The sequence below is a fragment of the Lolium rigidum genome, unplaced genomic scaffold, assembly GCF_022539505.1.
Source record: "Lolium rigidum isolate FL_2022 unplaced genomic scaffold, APGP_CSIRO_Lrig_0.1 contig_41547_1, whole genome shotgun sequence".
In the NCBI taxonomy this organism is placed as follows: domain Eukaryota; kingdom Viridiplantae; phylum Streptophyta; class Magnoliopsida; order Poales; family Poaceae; genus Lolium; species Lolium rigidum.
In genome coordinates this window covers 1-26,953 of record NW_025900507.1, presented here as the reverse complement: position 1 = coordinate 26,953, position 26,953 = coordinate 1, and the positions used below count along the sequence as shown (strand labels likewise).

Genomic DNA, 26,953 nt, shown 5'->3' with positions numbered 1-26,953 from the left:
TTACCTCTATCTTCTTCCGTAGCATCCTCTCTTGCATTTCCATCCAACGTCTCCTCATTTGCCATTTTTTCTTGTTATTGAACATCCATGTTCCACTACAGATTCCAGTTTGAAGCCAATCTCATAGAAGAACAAATCTTTGGTAGTGATCTCTTAAACTGCATGTATTTTCTTGATATCTCTTGACATCATGCTTGAATCTGATTTCCTCGTGCGCAATAGTTTCCATGTCAATTTCCAACACTGGACCAAGAGTTGATCCAGTTCACACATATCAAAGAAATAGCTTTAAGAATCCAGCACCACCACAACACTAGCCCATACAGTGTCATGCCTTCCTTTTGCCTGACCTTTTGGGGTCCGGCCAATTAATAACTTTTATCACTGCAGTTGTGCCCAACAAAGTAAATTCTTTGAAATCTATCAACTTGGCTTTGTTGGGAAACCTCATGTGCTCCAACTGAACATGCAATTCAATCCTTGGATCAGTTAAATTTCCAGATTTTACCTCAATGTGTGCCATAGGATTTAGATGCTTTGTGGTGAAAATTTCCTTCACATTCCGAACTAAAAGACATTCTAAACCTTTATTTTCATAATGCATATCGTCTGGACAAAAGTTTCATTTGCTTCAACCAAGGCACATATTAATTTGATTGACACATGAAAACAAAAAATGGTACCGCCTGTATTGCTAGATCGATAAAAATGGCATACTGTAACTTAGAATGGGACCCTGTTCATGAAAATTTCTATAAAGTTACCTATTAATTTGTAAAATTTGAATGTCCACCTAACATGGATATTGTGCATATTATTGCATAACAACTTCTTTACATGGGAAGAAAATGGCCCATCAGACATCCACTACATCGTTCTTAATAATAAGAACCTAAATTTATGTTCGCATGGGCTAAACTCAGGTCAATAGGTTCTCTCATCTCTTCACTTACTCCAAAATTAAATATATGTAAGTAAAGAAAATCATTGATGGTCATCCTGATATTACATGGAAATTTCAATTTTTGGTGCAACAAGTGCTGCACAAAAATATGGTACAACTTGTGTAATTAATAGCACATTGTCATTTTGAAAATAAAATTATTGATGGATGGTTAAGAGACTGATCATACATGTAGCTCACCACGTATCAAATCCTAGGTGTTTGAACTTTTTAGTATCTCATTGTTGCGGAATATTATACGAGTGTGGCTGATTCTGAATCGAACTAGAACTAGCTTAATTCTCACTCAAGTGATGTTATCCCTTTTTATTGTGTGAGCTATTTTCCGTTAGAGCTCGGTTGCGATTTAAAAATCTTAATTGCCACTCGACTTGCAATAAAAAAATCCGAATTGCAACGCATTTTCAACAGAAAAGTTTCAAGGTATAACTTCACTTGCAATTGAAAATCTTAGTTACAACTCCAATTGCAACTCGTGAAACACACTAATCTTGAAGCAAATCTTTTGGCTGTGAACATGAGTGAGCATTAAGTTAATTCTGAGATGAGAGTTAACAATTCCTTTATTATATGTACGAACCGATATTTCCTCAACTAGTATGTGTCATTTTGAATCAATGAAGATGGAAGAAAATATATGGACATTTTTGTTTTGTTTTTGTATTGAAGAGCCGTCTTTCACCCTGGCAAACTCCGGCCTCCACTGCCGCCGCATTAAGCCATTAAACCCCGTGAACCGGGTCCATGCGCATGAGCGCCGGCGCAAAATCAAACGCTGACGCCTTCTGGTCCAATTTGAGCGCCCGCCGTCCACTGACTATTCTTGCCCCGTGCCTGCGTGTCAGCGTGTCCCGTTCTTCATCGCTTCTAGAGTTCCAGTTCTAGTCCGTAAAAACATTCAGCTCTGTTCGCAATCGCAGCAAAGCTTCTCGTCCTCGTCCCCCGAAAATTAGCAGCACAGCTGCAGACTTGCATCTCCTTCGTAGTCCCCGCCTGTCTCGCGCAAACGACCAAGGCGATCCCTCCAAAACCTTGGCCAAATCCTGCTAATTCCAGTGATCCCTTCTTGTTCCTCACCTCGCTAAATCCATTCTTGTTTGCCGCAAAGCATCTCTGTTGCTTTGGTTAGTACGACAAGCACGTACAGACAGTCATACAGAAATCATGCGACCAGAAAGGCCACCGCTGCACCATCCGGCGCAATCTTCGCATGAGGCGGCGGAGGCAGACATGGACCTGCCCGCCGGCAGGCTACCCGACCCGTTGCCATCGCCCATAATTAAGCACTCGCCGTCGATGTCGCTACAGTCGCGGTCGCTACGATCGTCCTCTGTGCACTTCGCGGCGGACTTCCGTTCGCGCTCCTCCAAGCCCGAATCAGCCTCGCCGTCCATCGAGAGCTTCCGCACCGCCCGGTCAGGTACCCCCGGCGTCTCGCGGTCGTCCACGCGGCGATCGGCGTCCGAGCGTCTCGGCTCCCAGCGGGACCTCCGCGACGAGGACGCGCGGTTCGTCTACATCAACGACGCGCCGCGCACCAACGCGCCGCCCGCCGTGCTCCCGGACAACTCCGTGCACACGGCCAAGTACTCCATCGCCACCTTCCTCCCGCGCAACCTGTACGAGCAGTTCCACCGGGTGGCCAACGTCTACTTCCTCATCCTTGCGGCGCTCAACTTCGTCCCGCAGCTCCTCGTCTTCTCGCCCGTCGCGGGCATCCTGCCGCTGGCGTTCGTGCTCGGCGTCACGGCGGTGAAGGACGGGTACGAGGACTGGCGGCGGCACAGGTCGGACAAGAACGAGAACAACCGCACCGCGTCAGTGCTGGTGGACGGCGTGTTCCGCCCGAAGCGGTGGAAGCAGATGCAGGTGGGGGACGTGGTGCGCGTCGTGGCCAACGAGACGATGCCGTGCGACATGGTCCTGCTGTCCACCAGCGACCCGACCGGCGTGGCCTACGTCCAGACCATCAACCTCGACGGCGAGTCCAACCTCAAGACGCGTTACGCCAAGCAGGAAACCATGCTCACGCCGCCGGAGGCGCTCGCCGGGGTGATCAAGTGCGAGAAACCCAACCGCAACATCTATGGCTTCCTCGCCACCGTCGACCTGGACGGCCGCCGCGCCGTCTCCCTCGGCACCTCCAGCATCATGCTGCGGGGCTGCGAGCTCAAGAACACGTCCTGGGCGATCGGCGTGGCCGTGTACACCGGCAGGGACACCAAGGTCATGCTCAACAACTCAGGCGCGCCGTCCAAGCGCAGCCGGCTCGACACCCAAATGAACCGCGAGACCATCGCGCTGGCCGTCACCCTGGTGCTCCTCTGCTCCACCGTGGCCCTCCTCGCCGGAATCTGGCTCGGCGACCATAACGACAAGCTCGGGGTCATCCCATTCTTCCGCAAATATGATTACTCGTCGCTCGAGGTCGGGAAGTACAACTGGTTCGGGACGGGCGCGCAGGTGCTGTTTACGTTCATGTCGGGCGTGATCCAGTTCCAGGTCATGATCCCCATCGCGCTCTTCATATCCATGGAGATCGTGAGGGCGGGGCAGGCCTACTTCATGGTGCAGGACGACCACATGTTCGACGACAAGAACAAGGCCAGGTTCCAATGCCGGGCGCTCAACATCAACGAGGACCTCGGGCAGATCAAGTTCGTCTTCTCCGACAAGACCGGCACGCTCACAGAGAACAAGATGGAGTTCCGGTGCGCCAGCGTGCACGGCCGTGACTTCAGCGAGAACGACGGCGGAGAGGAGGATAGGAACGCCGTGCTTGGTAAGCAAGTTCCCGTTATTCAGTTGGAAGTTCCCGTAATTTCGTTTTAGTGTTGATTCGGCTCTGGTTGACCAACCACAATTCGCAGTGGCGGCGGTAGACTATCTGACAGTCAGAGAACTTCTAGAGCACAACTCTAGACACGTCAGTTGTTGTCGTTGTCAGTATGTTGCGTGCTAGAAATAACGCCACCATGCTTATTTCGAACATACACATGTGCAAGAATTTGAGGTTTCTCTAGATGCTGATCCAGAAATGAACACACGAGGTTTCAGTTCGTGGATTGCAAACGCTGACATATTCCGAGAGTTAGATAACCGGCGAGGAAAAGAAAAACTTTCACCATCTAGACGTTAGTGTACTATTCATCACTGATTACTTATGTGACTGTTCAGGTCTAACTTTTGAATGAACTTTTCACCCCCTTTTCAAGCCCAAAAGGGAAAGGCGACCTCTTTTGACAGTTAGAGTATAGGACTTTTAAGCTACGTGGACCTGGAATTCCTGTTCCCATTTTGACTGTCAGGCCATTCAGCCATGTGAAAGATAAACCCTGGGATCAGAGACGACGGTTCACCGCCGTGTTCCTCCGATGAATATAGAATCCTCCGATGCCCAACTAATACAACATGTTGCATTCTTTAGGAATGTTTTCAGTTTCAATGCAGCGATAACGACGAATCGTCACAATCGTTTCTCCGAATTTCAGAGCCTGACACGAGCACCTTCCTGTCAAAACCGAGCCATAACTGAAACCAAATGCACCTTTCGATGATCACGAGAAAGCAGCAATCAATCTGATACGAATTCCATGTGACATTCTTTTATTTGCTGCAGTGGACGGCGTGAGCTTGAGGCCGAAGACGCCGGTGAGGACGGACCCGAAGCTGACGGCGCTGCTCAAGGACGGGACGGGCGCCATGGCTGGCCGCGCCCGCGACCTGTTCCTGGCGCTGGCGACCTGCAACACCATCGTGCCGATCGTGGAGGAGGACCCGGCGGACCCGGCGGCGAAGGTGCTGGAGTACCAGGGCGAGTCGCCGGACGAGCAGGCGCTGGTCTACGCCGCGGCGGCGTACGGGCACACGCTCGTGGAACGCACCTCCGGCCACATCATCGTCGACGTGTTCGGCACCAGGCAAAGGTATGGCCACATCGTACCCATGATTTTGTACAGTTTTTGTTCTCGCTTTTGATTGCATTGCTGTTGGTGAAATTGAATTGCATTGCTTGTGGTTTGATTTTATTGTATTTTGGGTGAAATTGTTTGTTTGTTTGTTTGTTTGTTTGTTTGTTTGGTGGATGGATGGATTAAGAGCATATGTTGAAAGTTGCTTGGCATACAAATAATTTGGGAAAATTAGCGAGGTTGTGATGCCATCGACATTGACATATGCATAGGCAGACGTCATATAGTGAGTAGATTGCAGTGAGACAATGGGAAAAGTACAGTATTCCGTTGGTATCACCAAATCCCTTGGTCCGGCGGCTAAACTGTCAACCACTCCACTTAGCTAGCAGGCAAACATGTGTGGCTGCTCATACTAACCGTTGTTTAAGCCGTTAGGCCTTTTCAGGTTAGGGCATGATTGATGAATATCAACCATTAGTATACCATGGTTATATTAATATAGCGTACGGGAGTCGCATTTTCTAGGCCAGGATACCGTGCTTGTATATAAAAAAAATGCATTTTCGCTCCACAGAAAAGAAATGGTACTTTCAGCACGGCTACTCGTGAAATCAGTGCTGACATAGAGTTGCTATTGAGGGGGGAATTGAATTTGTCCTGATCAAGCCGTGCGTCGCCATCAGGGAATACAAATGCTTGGTCTAAACCATATTACAGTATTTCCCAGCATGATTGGGCCGTCGGCTTGACTATTTGGTCCGGGCATCCAAAACCGTCAACTTCTTCTAGCGATCAGCCGTTGCATCTTACCCTGTACCCTGCCGAAGCCTCCACGGCTATCGGAATATTCAAACTCAAGACCTTTTAGCCCCCTGACCACTAGGTGCTCGATCGTCTCAAGTGCCAAGCTAGCATGATGAAAGTGAGAACATTCCGTGATAACTATGTGTATCCGACCGTGGTTCAGACCAAAGCCGTCGATGGTGACCAATTCACCAAGCCCCCACTCTCTGTTTTTTTTTAACATAGAAGGGTTTTCGGGACTGGCACTCCATTAATTTGGAACAGAAATATACAATGGATTAACCCAAAATAAAAATAAAATTACGATATACAGTAAGGACCTCGGTCCTCAATACATAAACACGACCAAGTCTTTGATTTGCTTGGGAATCACCTCGTCGTCGCTAGGGATAGCGTCACTTGGGGCGGCGAGGCGACCATGGCACTCAGCCATGGCTTCCAAGAAGTAGGGCCTTCGGTTCGGCAAGAGGTTAGGAGGTTGAAGAAGGCGGTATGACCTTACCGCAGCCGCACACAACAGACCTCGTTGGCTAGAAAGGTTATCGGAGTGGCAACAACCTCCCATCCATCGACGAAGAGAAGAACTTGAGGCGAGCCACGTAACTTCGAATCCATGTCCGGTAAGAATGAACTTGAGGAACACCGCTGCCAAATGTCACCATATGCTGCTAGCTCAACATCAGGGATGGTTCACTCTAGGCCGGCATTTGTCACAACACAAATCCTAAACCTGACCTAGGACCTAGCCCTACTACTATTTACGGTGTTGCGGGCGCCTCTCCCTACCCTACTTTCCAGACAACATTGCCATGGGCGGACCCAGGTAGAGCTGAGTGGGGGCATAGGCCCCCACTCAAAATATTGAATTTCCTTGGTATTTGTACATATTTTGAAAGAAATTTACTAAAAATTGCAAATTTAGAGAAGAAGTGCCCCCACTCAAATGACATGCCCTCACTCAACATCTTCTCTGGGTTCGCCACTACATGACGGAGAAGGCTTGGGAGCAGGCTGAAGATGGGGATGAACACACCACACTGAAACGAGCGCTCTCGAATGGACCAGGGTAACAGTGTTGACTGAGGCCATGCATGCTCCACAACATCCAGTGGCGGGGGACGCTCTGAAAGTTTGGTAGGACAAAATCATAGACATACATTATTATTTAACTTGAACCATTGGTAGTTTTGGGGAGGGGGCAGATGCCCCCTCCCCTATATTTGTATTGTGTAAGTCAGTTCTTTTAATCTTTAAAGGATTCCAATCAAGATTTAATCGTGTCACTCAACGTAAAAGTTGTTTATTTGAATTGGCATACTATTTATAAAAGCAAGGTAATAGCAACATCTTTAAATAGAAGTAGAACCTATAAAAACATACCAAAAGTGAAATTTTATTTCCATCCAAAAGTCGTAGACAGTAGGAAAGCTATATCTTCTTTTTGAAAATCTTTCTTAGCTTCAGCACGATAAAAATGCTACACTTACGCGAGATTCGTACGAGATTTTTTTACAGGATGAGTTGGCAATCAGCGAGCGACCGCATGAGATCTTGCAAGAACTGGCGCAGGAGTCTCTTCCAATCACTCAAATCCATGTCGTGCCCTCCCCTTAGGACATGAGAGTTGTGTGCCTCTTCTAAAAATTTCGTTTGCCTTTTTAAACATCTAAATCTGAGTTCTTATGGGACCAAAAAATCTGATTTACATAACAGAAAATAATGAACATTGTATACACATAAGAACATACGTGAGTTTTATCCAAAAATAAAGGTAGGGTAGCTGCCCCACCTTGCCCTAAGGAGAGCTCCGCACTTGACTGCACGTACCAAGCTCTCGACGGAGCAGAGCGTCAAGCTACTAATGTAGATTATATCAAGTGGAATTTTCATTCGTTATGTTTCCTAGAAAACGATACATGGTGTAGTATTCCCTCCGTCCCACAAAGATTATCCAAAATTTGTTAAAATTCAAATGTATGTAGCCAAACCAACATTTATGGGACGGAGGGGAGTATATCAATAGCCTTTGACATTGGGACAATCAGTGCTGCATGGTCCTATTTTGGTGAGGATGGATTTGACAGGTCTGGTATTCGGCCAGCTTGGAGAACTAATTCCGTGTGATTGGAAAAGGGAACGCGAATGTGGAATATGAAATGGTTCAAGCCCGGACCGTCTAGAAGGCGCGCATGCCTGGACCTCCCAGCAGAGACTAACAGCAAAACAAAGATGTTTACGTGTCAACAAGTCATCAAAGGGGGATAACGAACGTTGAGAAACTTCCCTTTGGTCCATAACGACATAGGGCTAGTGAGCAGCGACTAACATGCGGGCCCGATCGATGAACCAAAAATTAAACACGAGGATCTCATGCATGCATGCATGTGGCGTACGTTCACACGCGGGGCTAGCTTGCTGGACTTTCCCTGTAGAATGGTCTGCGGTCTGCCTTGTTTTTCCACTGCCATTACTGAGAGCTTCACCGAAGTTACAAGCAAAATATTCAGAGCGTATAAATGGTTATTATTGTGCCAGTATTTTCAGATTTGTACGGCAGAGACATTTTTCCTCGCGAAACTCTGAGCCCGCGGGTCCCACGGCACCGGGGCCCGGGTGACGTAGGGAAAGGCCATAATTTGGCTCGTGCGGCAGTCGTGCAGCACAAGCTACGTGGGCCCGTGCGTGGCCCGAACAGGCCGAACAGGACGGTACCTACGAGGCTTCCTTTCTGGACTGCTACCTAGCTAGGCCCACCTGCCCATGGGCGTGCGAGGCCCGCCTCTGCGCCGCTGGGAGCCGAACGTGGCACTGCATGCGCTTCCGAAGCTCCACCCGCCGTGCACGGCGCGCTCAACAAGACCGCCACCACCGTCGGCGTCCAGCGCTAGAAGCACTCGCTATTTTTTCTATTTTCCCTCCTTTTTTACTTCTACAGTAAAGGTTGAAGGTCTAAGTTTTTTTTTTTTGAACAAGAGAAGGTTCTGGAAGGCCCTGGAAATTGCACGTCACACGTGGCGGGTACAGTTTTACAAGGAGGTCCTCTGACATCTTTTGCACAGAAAAACCATAATTTTAGGAAAGGCCCTCTAAATTTGCATAAAACACCCGGAGACAAAAAAGTGAAAAAGCAATCGGACCTGGCGCATCCACCACCAGTCGCCGGCGACCTCGAGACGTTGCCGCCGAGATGCGCTGCCAAGCTGCTCGATAGCATACTTCCGGCGACGCTGCTGATTCGTCGGTCGCTTCTCCTCCTCCGGGGACGAACCACTTGGCGATGGAGAGACGACGAGCTCCGACGAACCGAGCACAGAGGAACCTCCGTCTTGGAGGTTGGAGATGGGCCGCTTGTCCGGCCAAAGATCGCGACGCTGCTGAAAAGCTCCACGTGATTCGCTCGAGGGAGCTCTTGCACAGAGACTCCGTAGCACCCTTGAGGTAGAAATCGATGAAGACGGTCCAGGAGAGGCTCGCTATCGCCTTTCTTCTTGCCACCATGGCAAGGAAGAAGACGCCCCACCTAGTAACCACCAGCCACCGGCTGCATCGACAGAGATGACAGGGTCCTGTCCCTCGATCCAACATCAGCACGCCATGCTTCAGCTCCTCCTCGCCACCGAGGCCGACTAGGAGCAAAGCAGAGGCGCACCTTGCAGCTCCGCGAAGAAACCCCACCTCGCCTCCACGGCTGGCTAGGGGAACTTCAACAGCGCTGCCGAGGTAGAGAGAAGAACCTGCCGCCGCAGATTCATTGAAGAAGACGGCGCTGCTTCTTGCCACTTCTCCCTCCGACCACCGGAGTAGAGAGAGGGCTAGCAGCAGCCCTAAACTGGTCGAGATCCGGCGGCTCGGATCTAGACCACCGCCTCCACTACAGGGCACCTTATTGTTGGAGCAGCCGCCAAACTCCAACCGCACCCCTCCGATGAGGACAGCGAGGAAGAAGAACAGCGGCAGTCGCCAGATCTGGCCCAAAGCGACCGGCGAGGTCCACCCGGCATAACGCCAGCTACTGGCACAGAGGCCAAACCTACACCTAGTATTTACACTATGGATGCCACCGTCTTCCCTCAGCGCGTCTCGACCGGCGGCACCGGCGAGAACGGCCTCGGGTCGGCCCAACGATTGGGAAACGCCTCTCAAACTACTGTAGCGTGAGGAGAGCGTGGGAGGGGGAAATGAGTGGCCAGACTGCTTGAAGTCTAAGTGGGCAATCTCTCTATGGAATGGGAGCCACCGTTTTGAGTGGTCTATGTCCAGTTGTCCACCATGGTTTACCGGGCACTCTGCGCTCATGGTTTACCCAAAGTGGGGTACTTTTCTTTTGTTTTCCCCGAAAAGGTATACCAACGTTTGCACCAATCTAGGAATGAAAAGGGAGATTATAAGAATTTTCTCCCCAAAAATGTCCGTTTTCCGTTCCGTGATTTTTTTTTCTTTTCCCATATTTCCGGCGCGTTTTCACTCCTACACCAATTGGTGCAAATAGTCAACCAGAGAAAACATAACGGTTCGCTAATTCATCGTTTCGATCATTGTTCCAAAATTCATGCTAATATCTTCCCATTCCTTTTCGCGCATGTTCTCTCTACCTCGCTACCGAACTAGACCAACAGTAGTCCTCACCTAGTGTTATTTGGTCAAAGAAAAAAACTTCATTTCCTCTATCCACAAATAACTGTATTTCTAGTATTCTTATAAGTCAAACCTTTTGAAGTGTGACCAACTTCAAAAAAAAAATTGACGCAACATTTGTGACATTAATATAATATGAAACTATATTGCAAGATGGATTTAGAGATTTTAATTCCATGTCACTAGCATGTCCACAATTCTCTACTATAAAGTTAGACTATTACAAAACGAGAAATACACTTATTTTATCGGTACTAAGTAGTATTTTATTGGTTAAAATTTTGGCTTAAAATACAAAGTGCTCTTGAATATAAAAACGAAGGGACTATTTGCTCATGAATGGAACATTCTTAATTACACCGCAAATCACAATCATCATGTTTAATTTGAGATCATTTTGTAGATGTAGCTTAGCATGTGATGGCGTGTGCACCTAATAGTTTCCCGGCCGGCCCCATTGGTTCGTTAGCCAAAGCCCATACTTGTTTAACGTGGTTGACCAGATCAAACTAATTTTGGATCAATCCCACACGATTCCGACGATGGATCCTTCCGAGATGTTCAACTCACATGGGTGCGTTTTATATCCTCCAAATTGGTCAAGTTCAGACACCTAACTAAACACGGGAGAAGAAGATATTCCATAAGCCCCTCCTTTTTGGTCAACGCGCATGAGCTTCATTGGCAAGAAATCTGACCTCCACTTAACGAGAAAACCCAAGATTTTCCCAAAATTACTGGCCGATAGTGGTTTGGTCAAAGGCATGCCCCCTAGAATTTCTCTTCGCAGAGTCTTTTCAGTAACGAGGTTTCCGTGGTCAAACAGTAGTTTTGGGTCTAGTTTCTTTCCCATTTTACCGGAAAACGAGAGAGCGTCAAATTGGGCAGAAAAGGGGGGAAATTGCAAATAACAAAAAAAAGGGGGTACTCTTCCTACCTTCGAAAGGGACATCACATCCAAGCGTAAAAAACTCGATCTTTTTTTTGTACTTGTCAAATCTACTGTGCGGGCGACAGGGAGTGGTCACTGGTCAGGAACATACATAGTCACTCTATGTCAGACCATCCATGCACGCACGGCGACGAGCCCTGAATTTTAGGACACTGCTTTCTCGCTCTGTTTCAAGTCGTGCAGAGCAATGCACGCCCATCTTCTGCCAACAAACAGTGCACAACATATATACAGTAGCTTCCTCATGATTTGTTTTCTATATTTACCAGAGGAGCGTCATGCATGATTTCGTCTGAATTCCTAGAATATGATATATCGGCTTGGTATGATAGATACACCCCAACATCTTGAAATTATACTATAGCAGCACCACATACGAATGATTTCAAACTGTTTGTACTCATGTGTCATCCATTTCTAGAATTTAAAACTTTGAGGCCAATAGCGACATGCACGTAGAGGCGAGACCGGTCGAGGAGCGGCATAGTTTAAGTGCGACCTAGGCTGCGCTTTCGGTCTGCAGATTGGACATCCTCCGATGGCGCATGCGCTATCGTCACACGCGTGGGGCTTCTAGAACGGAATGGTCCCAGAGTTCTACGGCACATGGCATTTCATTGTCAACTCTGTACGAGCATATTGCACGGAGGTTGAAGGGCGGCTTAATTAGCAAAAGATTAATGGCCTGCGTGCTCTGCTCCTTGAGCAGAGCAGAGCTATTTCCTGTCAAGATTCTCCCTGCCTAAAATATGCTCGCGCTAATCATACGGCCACTTGCTGAATTAACGTACACCATTGGGCACGTTGACTTGATTTGGAATTAAACGCAAGAAAGAAAGTAGGAAAAGCAGCAGTCTTGGCGTAGCGAAAAGTCATCCGGTCAGCTAGAGAGATGGTATTTTGTGATTGCCGTGCAAGTAATGCCAAAGCCTTTTCAATTTTTGCTTCATTGCTGGGCTTAATATACTACGGATATCAGATGAAGAGCAACTCTAGCAGACCCTTAAAAAGGTTAACCCTTAAAGTAACGGACTTTTTTTTAGTTTTAATCAAAAAATTGGATAGAAATAGATCCCTTAAAATCGCCTGACACTTAGTTTTGTTTTAAATGGGGCCAAAGTCACATCCAGCCAAATCTCCTCCAATTTCCGCGATTTCACCTCTATATCGACCAATTTCAGCGGAATCTCCTCCAAATCCGCCGAAATTCTGGCTCGTGAACGACCATGGATGTGGAAGCGACAACCGGTCGGAGTTGCGGCTGCATGGAAGCAGGCATGGGAACGACGAGCGTGGGCTAGGTCCGGGGACGTCAAGCACAGCTAGTGAGCGCGAGACAAGGAGTGCGGGACGTCGAACGTGGCCGGTGATAGTGGGGTAGCGCAGGACGGTGATAGCGACCGGCAGCCTTGGCCATCTTGCTTGGGTTTGTTGGAGGTAGAAAAAAGGAGGTGCAAGAAAGGAAAATCAAATAATAAGTGGTTGGCCCTAAACATTGGGAGTGGTGTTTTAGAACATGGGAGCATATGCTCCCTATATTTTGAAATGCATGTTACATGTATTTTAAATTTCAAAAAAATTGAAACAAAAAATCCGCACGTACATCTTCACGTGCTACGCGCTCACAAAGTCGTTTCATAAAAAATGAACTTATCATGTGGACGTGTGTAAAAAGATAAAATTCAGTGCTGAAAACAATGCTTTTCACAGGATAAGTTTTCTCTTTTTTACATAGACCACAAAAAATATTATTTTTTCGTGAAACTTGACGCATACACAAATATTATGGAGATGTACATGTAGAATTCTTGATCAAAAATTTTCCACACTTCGAAATATGTTTTGTTGCTAGAGGGAGCATACGCACCCGGGAGCCGAATTGAATTTCCGCTAAACATTGTGGTATATGTTCTGCCCGACTTAAATCCATACTATATTTTTTATTTTAAGGTGCACTTCATATTAAGTTTTTAAGGACGGGGTTTACTGTGTCTGGTATAGTTGCTCTAGCTGCAAAATACATTTTTAAAGGATCTGGCGGCAAAATACTTGCGCCTATAGTATGCTAGACACTTTTAACAGAAGCTTTGCCGGGGAGGATGCACATCTAGAGTACACCTGGTTTAACTGATTGGGGGCCCCTTCCACGCTTGCTGGCACACCCTCTCTGACCAACGAAGTGAGTGAGGAAGCATCGATTCGTCTGCGGTCCTCCATTTGGCGTTTCTGGAAGCTTCACGATCTCCATCACAGCGGAACGCAAAGCAGCCGGCACCCCAAAGTACCAACCCGACGAAAATGTTTGGCGAGTCGCCCTCACCGTCTCTCCGCTTCCAGGGGCCCGTTTCTATCCTGTTCTACGGAGTAATTTTTTTGACCAGCCACAACACCGTCTGCGCTACTCCGAGTCTACGCGTGAGTGACAGCTCTACTATTCCTGTACTGATCGAGTATTAATCAGTACATTAATTAAGGCCGCCATAGAAATAAAACTAACAGCTCGGTTGGCATTATCCCCGTGTCTTCTCCGTCATTGCCTCACGGCTAAAATCAAGAAGCTGCTATGAGGAGAGGAGCATTATCAAAATGATCCCCTAATCCAATTTCCAATTGCCTTTGATGACTTCACTGGCAACAAATTCTTTGTTTTCAAGAATCCTTTTACTTGTTAGACTTTGCGTTGAGACATGAGAGGAGCACAACACGGAGGCAACAAAACCCAATGCCTACAAGTGTCTCTCTTCTTCCCTCATCCAAACGCAAAACGGTGCCTTTGTCCTCACCAACTCCCCTCTGCCGGATTTTGAGGTCCATGACCGATCCATTTCAGGTCATCAGCAAGATCGCGTATCTTTTCGCTCTTTGCAACCTTCTTCTTCCTCTGAAATAAAAATTCCCCTGCGGCGGCAGCCCAACTTTAATGCGACACTCGCCGTCTCGCCATAGTTACTGCCAGGGCGCCCGCTTCAACCAAAACCGCCCCTCATCTTCCTCACTGGTTGCCAATTTCCTCCGCCTTGCTCTGCTTTGCGCCTCCCCTGTTTCTTGATTCCACCCGGTGCTCGCCCTATCCGCCGGTCAAAATCTGACCTTGACGCTTGGCGCCGGGAGCTCCATGGGCGGGGATTCGAGCTTCTTCTCCTTCTTCTTCTGACGCGGCGGGCCGGTCAGCGCGAGCCATGGCCGAGGACAACCACCACGGATCGTCCCGGCACATGTCGGCGATGTCCATGTCGCACAAGGAGCTGGGCGACGACGACGCGCGGGCGGTGCGCGTGGGCGACGCGGCGCGCACCAACGAGCGCCTCGAGTTCGCGGGCAACGCCGTGCGCACCGCCAAGTACTCGCCGCTCACCTTCCTGCCGCGCAACCTCTTCGAGCAGTTCCACCGCCTCGCCTACGTCTACTTCCTCGCCATCGCGGTGCTCAACCAGCTGCCCCAGCTCGCCGTCTTCGGCCGCGGGGCCTCCGTCATGCCGCTCGCCTTCGTCCTCACCGTCACCGCCGTCAAGGACGCGTACGAGGACTGGCGACGGCACCGGTCCGACCGGGCCGAGAACAACCGCCTAGCCGCCGTCCTCTCGTCCCCCGCCGACGCCGAGACCGCCCAGCTCGATTTCGCGCCCGCCAAGTGGAAGCACGTGCGCGTCGGCGACGTCGTGCGGGTGGAGGCCAACGAGTCACCCCCGGCCGACATGGTCCTCCTCGCGACCAGCGACCCCACGGGCGTCGCATACGTGCAGACGCTCAACCTCGACGGCGAGTCCAACCTCAAGACCCGCTACGCGAAGCAGGAGACGCTCACCACGCCGCTGGACCGGCTCGCGGGGGCCGTCATCCGGTGCGAGCGCCCCAACCGCAACATCTACGGCTTCCAGGCCAACCTCGAGCTTCCCGGGGAGACCCGCCGGATACCGCTCGGCCCCTCCAACATCGTGCTCCGCGGCTGCGACCTCAAGAACACGGCCTGGGCCGTCGGCGTGGTCGTCTACGCGGGGCGCGAGACCAAGGCCATGCTCAACAACGCCGGCACGCCCACCAAGCGCAGCCGGCTCGAGACGCACATGAACCGCGAGACGCTATTCCTCTCCGTCATCCTCATCGTGCTCTGCTCCGTCGTCGCCACGCTCTCGGGCGTCTGGCTGCGCGCCCACCAGACCGACCTCGAGCTCGCGCAGTTCTTCCACAAGAAGGACTATCTAAAGACCGACGACAAGGACGAGAAAAACAAGAACTACAACTACTACGGCATCGCGGCGCAGATCGTGTTCAACTTCCTCATGGCGGTCATCGTGTTCCAGATCATGATACCCATCTCGCTCTACATCTCCATGGAGCTCGTCAGGCTGGGGCAGGCATACTTCATGATCCGGGACGCCAAGCTCTACGACGAGTCATCCGATTCCAGGTTCCAGTGTAGGGCTCTCAACATCAACGAGGACCTGGGCCAGGTCAAGTGCATCTTCTCCGATAAGACCGGCACGCTCACGCAGAACAAGATGGAGTTCCGGTGTGCAAGCGTCGACGGTGTGGATTACAGTGACATCGCGAGGCAGCGACCTGTCGGTAGGGACTAGTTTCTCTCTTATCACCTGTCCGTGTGAATTCTTTCGATTCGGGGAGTCTGGGGTGCAGACATTGATAGCTTTTTGATTGGTTCATCATAGCAGACGGTGAACCGGCTTGGGTGCCGAAGGTGCCGGTGAACGTCGACAGAGAGGTGGTGGAGATGGTGAGGAACGGGGGTGACACCGAGCAAGGAAGGAACACCAGAGAGTTCTTCCTTGCTCTAGCAACATGCAACACCATTGTTCCCTTGATCATGGACGGCCCTGACCCGAAGAAGAAGGTGATCGACTACCAAGGCGAGTCGCCGGACGAGCAGGCATTAGTTTCTGCCGCCGCGGCTTATGGCTTTGCGCTCGTGGAGCGAACCTCCGGGCACATTGTGATTGACGTCCTTGGTCAAAAGCAGAGGTATACATCATTCATGGTAGATTTGCATTGGGGATAAGGACAAATGGAAGTTTGGATCTTATTTTTATTTTTCATCGTTATCACTAGCCCAGTTTGCAGTTGATTTGTGTCTTTTATTGCTAGTGGAGGTTTTGTTGATTTGTGGCTGTTGCTTGCGTCCTCTTTTTGGAGCCTGCACCGCATGACATTCAGTCTTCTTGTGGTAGTGATGCAACTGCAGAACTTCAGGCAATGCTTCACCTGAACTAATATTGGTTGATGAGTGCAATTGGTTGAGTTAGTTAACCTACTTTCTATGTTTGGTAGATGTAGGCTATTGTTTGTTTGTGCAAATGGCTATAACTATTGACTTTCACAAACCATTTGCTCATTTGATGATCCCCTTTGGACTTTGCCTTGCAGGTTCGATGTTCTTGGTCTTCACGAGTTCGACAGCGACCGCAAGAGGATGTCGGTTATAATTGGCTGCCCTGACAAGACTGTCAAGCTGTTTGTAAAAGGTGCAGATAGTTCCATGTTTGGAATCATCGACAAAACACTGAATCCAGATGTTGTTCAGGCAACTGAGAAGCATCTGCATTCATATTCGTCGGTGGGCCTGCGAACACTTGTCATCGGCGTGCGGGACCTTAGTCAGGCAGAGTTTCAGGAGTGGCAAATGGCTTATGAGAAGGCTAGCACTGCATTACTTGGAAGAGGGAACCAACTACGTAGCGTGGCTGCCAACATTGAAAGAAATATGCGCCTGCTGGGAGCCTCTGGTATCGAAGATAAGCTGCAGGAAGGAGTACCTGAAGCAATTGAAAAACTAAGGCAAGCAGGGATTAAGGTCTGGGTACTGACTGGTGACAAGCAAGAAACCGCCATCTCTATCGGCTACTCCTGCAAACTCTTGACAAGGGAGATGACACAGATTGTAATCAATAGTAACTCAAGAGAGTCATGTCGAAAGAGTCTAGATGATGCAATCTCCATGGTTAACAAGCTTCGGTCATTATCAACTGACTCTCAATCTAGAGTGCCCCTTGCTTTGATCATCGACGGAAACAGCCTCGTCTACATTTTTGACACCGACCGGGAGGAGAAGGTACGCAATCAGACTAGCATATGTACATCTGAGTGATTTTGGTATGAATAACTCATGACATAACAATTTCACAGCTTTTTGAAGTTGCCATCGCTTGTGATGTTGTTCTATGTTGCCGGGTGGCTCCCCTACAGAAGGCTGGCATTGTTGATCTGATAAAGAAAAGAACGAGTGACATGACTCTAGCTATTGGAGATGGTACAAACATTTTTTGAACTAATTCCGCACTCTGTCTTACCTTTTTATTTACTGAACTTTGATTTATCTGAAATAAAATTATCCTTTTCAGGTGCAAATGATGTATCCATGATTCAAATGGCCGATGTTGGCATCGGCATCAGTGGGCAAGAGGGAAGGCAAGCTGTTATGGCCTCAGATTTTGCCATGGGGCAGTTCAGATTTCTTGTCCCACTGTTGTTAGTTCATGGTCACTGGAACTACCAAAGAATGGGCTACATGATTCTGTACAATTTTTACAGAAATGCTACTTTTGTCTTTGTCCTTTTCTGGTAAGCGCATTCCCTTCATTACCAAGTTTGTTCAATCTGCATTAAGAGTAAAACATAAACGACTTAAACATGGCAGGTATGTACTCTACACTGGTTATACCCTGACAACAGCAATTACTGAGTGGAGCAGTGTGTTGTATTCGGTGATCTATACCGCTGTACCGACTATCGTTGTCGCCATTCTCGACAAGGATCTGAGTCGGAGCACATTGCTAAAATATCCCCAACTTTACGGTGCGGGTCAGCGCGAGGAGAATTACAACCTAAGGCTATTTATTTTCATCATGATGGACTCTGTTTGGCAGAGTGTCGCAGTTTTCTTCATCCCTTACCTCGCATACAGAAACAGCGCAATCGACAGCGCAAGCCTGGGAGACCTGTGGACACTGTCTGTTGTCATTCTTGTCAACATTCACCTTGCAATGGATGTGATCAGATGGACCTGGATTACTCATGCAGCAATATGGGGCAGTATTGTGGCGACATGGATTTGTGTTATCGTCATAGACTCTATACCAAGCTTGCCCGGTTTCTGGTAAATACTCATCCTACATGCTTAGCTATAGGAAACAAATCATACATGTTCCTCAAATTTAAAGTAAAATCCTACATGTTTACTGATTCTGTGCTTGAATGACAGGGCCATCTACAAGGTGATGGGAACTGGATTGTTTTGGGCATTGCTGCTAGCAGTGATTGTGGTTGGCATGATCCCTCATTTTGCTGCAAAGGCTATCAGCGAGCATTTCATGCCCAGTGACATTCAGATTGCGAGAGAGATGGAGAAGTCGCAAGATTCTCATGATGTCAGTCATCCAGAAGTTCAGTTGAGTACAATCGCTCGAGCGTAGGAGTAGGAGATCTTTGTTCATTCGGGTAGGCTAGAGTTACACCCTTCTCCTTTTGAAGAAATTACACATTTTCTTTGGTTCTTTTTGTTTTGTGTATATAAAGCAATTCTTTTGACAGTGAGCATGCTTCTTGTTGCTTGCTTCCTTGTCAACTATCCAAAGGATAGATTTCTTGTAGCCATGCTGTGTACAATTTTTTGTTAATTTATATGAAAAGAAACCGTACAGCAGTTAACTGTACATATTCAGGAACTGTTTACATTTTCAAGATTCTGAAACTGACCATACTGACTCCCAACAAGAGCTAAGAGCATCCCCACTCGTTGGCGCTCCCCACGCCCAAATCCGGCGAAATTTTCGTCCGGATTGGAGGAAGATTTGGCGTGGGGAGGAGTAGTTTCCCAGTCGTGTGCTCCCCAAGCGGCGTTTCTCGGGGAAAAAGAGGATGGCTCGGGGAATCCGGACGAAAGAAGAGACACGTGGGCGTGGACGGTTGGTTTAGCTTCATCCGGAGTCCCCGGGAGACCCCCGGGAAACCGAGGATGGCATGGGGAGTCCGGATGGAAATAGGCTCAAATCCGGACCAAAACGAGGAACCGGGGGCCTGACTGGGCCGTTTTTCGCCGTCCGGATGAAAAAAAGTGGCCGTGGGGGGCTCTGTGGGGAGACGAGTGGAGATGCTCTAACGTACAAGCATCAGTTTTGTTGAGTGCAGAAATACACATCTGGAACAACCATATGGTTTTTCGAACTAGAGAAATCACACAAATTGTAGTGGAACTGTTATGAGGGTTTCAGACTTTATTTGATCCAACCAAATTCAGAAACTGGTCATGTTGGCCCAGAACCGGAACTATACCAGGCGCCTTGTGATTTTAGCAGCATCAAAGTGCCCATAAAACAGGGCAAGCTAAGCCACCCAGCATCACAGCAAGACTTACAAACAGATGAGATGAGAGAGTCCACGAAACAGGGAAGGCTAAGCCACCACGCGTGGGAAGGCTAAGCCACCACACGCTGGTGTGTCCTGCGGATCTTCTGGAATCTGGTCGGTTTTCATGTTTGTTGATGTGGTTTCTCTTCCAATCTACGGTTTTCATCATTGGCGATGGTTGTTACCTTGGTGAGGTCCTTTGGAGCCTTAGCATGACGACTCCTCGTTCACCTACTACAACAAGCTCTACTATGACAAGTTTACTTGGCTCCGGTGATGGCGGAGTGAGGACAGCACCGCGTCTGTCTATAGTCATCGCTATTGGTCCAATGACCTATTTGTAATTATTATTACCTTTGGATCTCTTTTATACTGTTGTTGTTGATTATTATTAATTGATTGGTGAAATTTTCATAAAAAGAAGTCTCCGCACTCACTTTTAGTCAATTGAGTTGTCCTTGGGTACACACACCCAATCTCACAAAACACAGAAAGTACCGACGTCCTGGATAGAATAGTTAGGGTAGGCTGTCGTAGAAGTAATAATAAAGTTGTATTAATATATTTTCCGTTTCATGATTAAGTTTATATTCCATGCTACAACCGTGTTAATTCAAATATCACGATTTGGAGAAAATCCTAATTGCACATGTGAAATAATAAGTACTAATAAAGTTCTCTAGTACTGCCTCTAAGATTAGCTCATATGTTACTGATGGTCTTTGTAAGGATGTATTTCACTCTTAACCGTTATTTTAGTTGATGATGAAACTGGAGCTAAGTGGTTGATTTTCACGGTGAAAAACGCTTCGCTCCGCGTCGCTCCCCGCGGGCGACCGGGGCGAAACCTAGCTTCTCCCCGCACCCCAACCTCCTTCCTCCTCTCCTCCCCGCCGCCGCCGGCGAGCGCCGCCGGGCAAAGCCCGCGTGGTGCCGGCGGCGGCGGGCTCTTCCTTACCCGCGCGCGCGGGGCTCTGCGCGGGGCAGATGCGGCCGGCGGCGGTGCTCTTCGGGCGTCCGGGACTCGGTCCGGCGCGCGGCGGCAAGGCATGGCGGCGGCGGCTCTCGGCGAAGGCGGTGGCGGCGCAGCGCGAGCCGAGGCAGGCGGCGGAGCGCGGCGTCCGGAGGGGCTGGCTGGCGGCGCTGCGCAGGTTGGGCCAGTTGGGTCCCGATCTGGGCCTGGCGGGCACTGTCCATGGCTAGGCGGGCCAGGGCAGGGCCACCGCCGGCGGGGCACCCTCCGGGCTGCACTGCGGCTGGATCTAGGTCTGGGCCAGGTGGGCCCAGATCTGGCGGCCCGGGCAGCTCTGCGTTCGTCCCCTATTTTGCTCGGGCGGGTCGTCGGATGTTCTTGCCGGCGTTCAAAGGCGAGTTCTTGGAGGCCGACAAAGCGACGGGCTTGATCGGCGGCGTGGTGGCGTCGGTTACGGTGCAACTACGTCCCCGGGCGTTGCGGCGGGGGTGCTCCTTTGCGGCGATGTGCGGTCTCGGTCGCGGTCGTCTTGCGAGGAGTGAGGTCGCGGTGACGCCGCTCTTGGCATCTGCCTAACACATGGTGGTCTGGCCGATGGCGGCATGGGTTGGCTCGGCACAGAGCTGCAGTTGGATGGCATCGGCGACGTGGGCATAGCAGCGCGGCAACACGGCTAATGGGGCCTGATCTGGGCCTGGCAGGCGGTCGGGCCTGATCTAGGCCTAATTGGTAGTGCTACCACGTCCGGACGGTGGGCACCTTGTGTGCCGGAGGGCGGATCCCCTCCCCTAGCTGGCGCTGGCCCTGATGACTGCTAGCTATGGTGTTGGCCTGCCCTGTCCATTTCGTCAGCGTTTCGCGTGTTGGCTAGGTCATGGGCTCGAGCTCGTGGGAGGCCGGGGCGGCGGCCCCGGAAGGCGGACTGCACGGTTGGCTCTACGGCGGGCAACGTTGCGGTGGTGGTGGCCCTCTCTTCGGTCATGGGGATGGCGTGGAGCGGACGATGGGTGTTCCTGGGGTTGGCGGCGCTTCGGCTTTGGTAGCTCCCAGATCTTGTTTCGGAAACCTACTTCGGTGGCTGCGAGCGGCTAAGGTCTCCGGGCGTGGTGTGAGGATGCTTTCGGGCGAAAGCTCAGCGCCTCGGCGCCAGCGACGGCGATGCCTGCGGGTGTCGCAACCCTCTTGGGGGCGTCGTTGTGGGTATCCTCCCTGCGGGACGGCTCCGTGTGAAAACCTAGACCTTGCGGTCTCGGCGGCGGCGGCGTGATGCGTCGTTACCCTCTTGGGGGCGCCGTTGTGGAGCTCCGTTGCAGCTCGGGCCGTTTTCAATGTCGCCGCAAGTTTTGGTTTTCGTGTTCTTTTTTGTTTATCCTTGATCTGCTTTGTAAGAGGTTCTCCTCACCACCTTGTATCGGTTCGGCCGTTGCGGCTTTATTTATAAAGCGGGGCGAAAGCCTATTTCGAGGAGAAACTGGAGCTAAGTTGTGGACTATTGTTACCTACGAGTATCATGCACATGTTTTAGTCCACATGTGTTGATGGAAGGTGAATGGAGACCCTTGATTCAATAAATAAGAGATGCTCTGGACTTTTCTTTATATTCCTCTCATATTTATGTTTAAGTCATAGAAAACGACTTCGTATTAAGAGGGCTGCCTTGATGAGCTTCATGGGGATGTTGCGAAAACCATCACACAAAGAGAGGAGAGTTTAGCAATTTGAAGAAAAAGCTTTTTGAGGACTCTCTGCGAAATTGATACCTAATCGCTTCCACTGATTCACTCACCAATATTTTTGGTGAAGGTTGGTACCAACTTTGGTTACCACCGACACCGTCGGTACCATATTTGGTCAAGATTCAGTCGATCTATAGCTTTGGTTGGTCACTGACCGATCGGTGAGGAGTTCGGTCCACCGGACAAGGCGGCAATACAGTCGGTCATGGGGTTAGTTCCACCAACTTACCACCGACTGCACGCGCAGGAATATCTCAAAACGGCTAGTTTCTCCCTATGCTATAAAATTCCTCTCTTCTGCCTTAAGGGGGTTAGGTCAACCATTCATATACATTTATTTGAGCTCTCTCTCTCTCTCTCTCACCCCATTGTTGAAATACAAACCTATCGGATCACCCATTCTACCCAATCAATTTCAAATCCCTTCGGTAGAAGGCAAGAGGAGGTCCCAATCTACGATTCCACCAAGACATATTACATTCCCCTTGAGTTCATCGAGTTTGCGCCTTGTTACTCTTGGTTACATGGGAAACACTAGGTGGCTAGAGTCGCCCAGAGGCATTCGGTTTGTGATTTGCTCCGTGGAATGTTTCTGAGGGTTTGGAGACAACCTTAAGGTCTAACACTAGTGATTGAGCTATTCCTTCGTGTGATAGGATCTTGGAGAAGAAGGTGATCCTTCATAGCGTTGGAAACCCTTCGTGGGATTTCACACCTCGGAAAGATGGGTAAACAATGATCTTGGACAAACCCCAATGATATACCGCGACACACGTCGTCAGTATGTTGTCACTATTTTCTCATGATAAGTATTATCGTTTACTACTTTCCTTTGACCATGACAGTAACGTAGAATTCAATACCAAATGATTGCTTGAGGTCATCAAACGGTGTTCGTAAGTGATGCATGTAAAATACATACATGAACTTTGCACTTTATTGACACATATTCCCACATATCTACAACATATATGATGTTGTATCCATGTTTTATATTGATTTATATGGACTTACCAATGATCCTCTTTATCTAGATTATAACTCTCCAGAACAGGAAAACCCTATTTTGTGTATTTTCCACTTCCAGGGACCTATACGGAGTCAAATTGAGCTAGGATTTTTGGGGACGTCAATATTTCACCACGAGAAGCAGCTGGAGCACCTAGACCTCACGAGGGAGGGCCTGAGGCCCAAACGAGGGGTGGTGGCGCGCCCAGTAAGGGGGGCCGCACCACCCACCTCCATTTCCTTGTAGACTGTCCGATTCATTTCAATCTTGCGCCAACCGACTGGTTTTGACCTAAAAACCCATATATATATATATATATGACCCCCGGGGTTTCCTCAGGTAGAGCGCTGCAGAAACACCAAAATACCAAAACAGAGGCTGCAACAGGGAAGATTGGAGGGGGAAACTCTGTCGGATCCGCCGCCGGAGGGATCTCCACCTTCTCCAACGTCTTCCACATCAACACCATGATGAAGGGGGAGTAGTCCATCTCTATACTATGAGTTTGTGGCAGTAGCTTGATCTATTTCTCTCTTGTTCTTCATATATCTTAGTACCATATGATCTGAGTTATCCAACTTGATTATGGTCAGATATGTAATTCCTATGTGGTGGATATTTATTCTATGATATTGTGATATGAGATTGGAATTTATTATGTGTAAGATGTATTGATAGATGCATATTATGTACCATGTTTCTTAAGTGATTGTGCTGATCCAACTTGTATGCAAGAACATGTGTGGGGAGATATTATGTACCATGTTTCTTAATGATTGAATAGTGACAACAAATTCATGATCTATTATGGTTTTACCTTTTCCTTTGCTACCTCACTAGGGATAAAGTGAATGCATGTGCTATGTTATCATGTGACAAAAGTGATAATCTTGTTTGCTAAAGGTAGCATATTTGATATTCAAACATCATGTCAAAGTACTTATTGTTATGCTCTGTTAATTCTTAATACAAAATTACTTGGAGTTTTCCTTTTCTTGTGGAGTGTAAGAGAGATGTGTTGCATCATCTATATGTTAGGACATGATGCCCATATTAATTCTTATCAAACACATATTGAAATTCCACCAATATTGTCTCATTGATGAATCGTTATTATCTACTACAACTTAAAAAGATAGTAGACAAGTCAACCCATGAACCCTGGTCCAATTTTAATCATAAGAAACACCTTTCCATTGCATTTATCTTACTTTCTATTTGTAGCACTATTTTAATCCGAAAGTACAAAACTAATTTGTTTACTTAATCACACACAAAACCAAAAAACACCTATCTCTTTACTTCTTTTACTTAGTTTACATTGCTTATTTACTTTACCTTTACTACATATTTTTTCTTCAATCACTAATACAAAACCTCACTACAAGAAAAGTTGCCATGGCCGACGAAGTTGAAGTCGCGCCGTGGTTGCTGGTGTACCATGGCCGACGATTTTTGGTCCCTCCGTGGTGCATGTCAAAACTTTTTTTTCTCGTTTTTGAGGCCACCTAGCCCGACGAAAGCGGCCAAAACGTCGCGTGTGGTGGCCCGGGACGTGGTGCATCTCGAAATCTCGGGTTCGCCGGCCGAGTCAACGCAAATCCGCACCGCCGAGGGATGTAGGGCCCAGATGGCAGCCTCTCTGGCATTGTATTTTTTCTCGATCGCGCCATCTCGTTCAACGTTCTCCGATCGAGCCGTTTACGATGCAGGATCATGGGTCCCGCATGTCATCCTCTATGAACCAAAATTCTTTCTATTCTTGGATTTTTTGACCCCCTGATTTCCGGCTACTTCCTTTTTCTTTTGATCCCTTGCCGCCTTGGAAACGTTGAGACCGCTCGTTGCTAAATGGGACCCGCATGTCATTCTCTATGTGCAATCAACTTTCTTTTCTTGGAGTTTTTTTGGCACCTCAAATTTGGTCACTTGCCTTTTTCTTTCGATCCCCTGCCGCCTCTCAAACGGTGATACCGCTGCTGCTAACCGGGACCCGCATGTCATCCTCTATGTACTATAAAACTTTCTTTTCTTGAATTATTTTTGGCACCTCATATTTGGTCACTTACCTTTTTCTTTCGATCCCCTACCGCCTCTCAAACGGTGATACCGCTGTCTGCTAAATGGGACCCGCATGTCATCCTCTATGTACTATAAAACTTTATTTTCTTGGAGTTTTTTTTGGCACCTCAAATTTGGTCACTTGCCTTTTTCTTTCGATCCCATGCCGCCTCTCAAACGGTGATACCGCTGCTGCTAACTAGGACCCGCATGTCATCCTCTATGTACTATAAAACTTTCTTTTCTTGAATTATTTTTGGCACCTCATATTTGGTCACTTACCTTTTTCTTTCGATCCCCTGCCGCCTCTCAAACGGTGATACCGCTGCTTGCTAAATGGGACCCGCATGTCATCCTCTATGTACTATAAAACTTTCTTTTCTTGGAGTTTTTTTGGCACCTCAAATTTGGTCACTTGCCTTTTTCTTTCGATCCCCTGCCGCCTCTCAAACGGTGATACCGCTGCTGCTAACTGGGACCCGCATGTCATCCTCTATGTACTATAAAACTTTCTTTTCTTGAATTATTTTTGGCACTTCATATTTGGTCACTTACCTTTTTCTTTCGATCTCATGCCACGTTTGAAACGTTGAGGAACCTGCAGGCTCATGGGACCCGCATGTCATCCTCTATGTACTATAAAAGTTCATTTTCTTGGTTTTTGTTCACCCTCTGATTTTTGGCAATTTCTTTTTTCTTTTGATCCCCTGCCGCCTCTCAAACGGTGATACCGCTGCTGCTAAATGGGACCCGCATGTCATCCTCTATGTACTATAAAACTTTCTTTTCTTGAATTATTTTTGGCTCCTCATATTTTTCACTTGCCTTTTTCTTTCGATCCCCGCCGCCTCTCAAACGGTGATACCGCTGCTGCTAAATGGGACCCGCATGTCATCCTCTATGTACTATAAAACTTTCTTTTCTTGAATTATTTTTGGCTCTCGATATTTTTTCACTTGCCTTTTTCTTTCGATCTCATGCCACGTTTGAAACGTTGAGGAACCTGCAGGCTCATGGGACCCGCATGTCATCCTCTATGTACTATAAAAGTTCATTTTCTTGGTTTTTTTCACCCTCTGATTTTTGGCAATTTCTTTTTTCTTTTGATCCCCTGCCGCCTCTCAAACGGTGATACCGCTGTCTGCTAAATGGGACCCACATGTCATCCTCTATGTACTATAAAACTTTCTTTTCTTGAATTATTTTTGGCTCCTCATATTTGGTCACTTGCCTTTTTCTTTCGATCCCCTGCCGCCTCTCAAACGGTGATACCGCTGTTGCTAAATGGGACCCGCATGTCATCCTCTATGTACTATAAAACTTTCTTTTCTTGGAGTTTTTTTTTGCACCTCAAATTTGGTCACTTGCCTTTTTCTTTCGATCCCTGCCGCCTCTCAAACGGTGATACCGCTGCTGCTAACTGGGACCCGCATGTCATCCTCTATGTACTATAAAACTTTCTTTTCTTGAATTATTTTTGGCACTTCATATTTGGTCACTTACCTTTTTCTTTCGATCTCATGCCACGTTTGAAACGTTGAGGAACC

General features: G+C 48.4%; 2 protein-coding genes across 3 annotated transcripts; both read left to right on the top strand.

Annotated features, from left to right (window-relative positions):
- Positions 1–2,194: 2,194 nt before the first annotated feature.
- Positions 2,195–4,942, top strand: LOC124681393 (phospholipid-transporting ATPase 1-like). Its single transcript, XM_047216319.1, has 2 exons — positions 2,195–3,746; positions 4,584–4,942. The coding sequence occupies exons 1-2, from the start codon at positions 2,195–2,197 to the stop codon at positions 4,940–4,942; spliced, it is 1,911 nt and encodes a 636-aa protein (XP_047072275.1).
- A 9,269-nt stretch (positions 4,943–14,211) lies between these two features.
- LOC124681394 (phospholipid-transporting ATPase 1-like) lies at positions 14,212–18,941 on the top strand. 2 transcript variants are annotated; one of them, XM_047216321.1, is made up of 7 exons: positions 14,212–15,835; positions 15,940–16,246; positions 16,649–17,333; positions 17,408–17,531; positions 17,623–17,842; positions 17,919–18,377; positions 18,483–18,941. In XM_047216321.1, exons 1-7 carry the CDS (start codon positions 14,449–14,451, stop codon positions 18,691–18,693), a joined length of 3,393 nt encoding a protein of 1,130 aa, XP_047072277.1. In that variant the 5' UTR covers positions 14,212–14,448; the 3' UTR covers positions 18,694–18,941. The 2 variants fall into 2 exon arrangements, with proteins under 2 accessions (XP_047072277.1, XP_047072276.1); XM_047216320.1 differs by having other exon boundaries at positions 15,937–16,246.
- Positions 18,942–26,953: the final 8,012 nt, after the last annotated feature.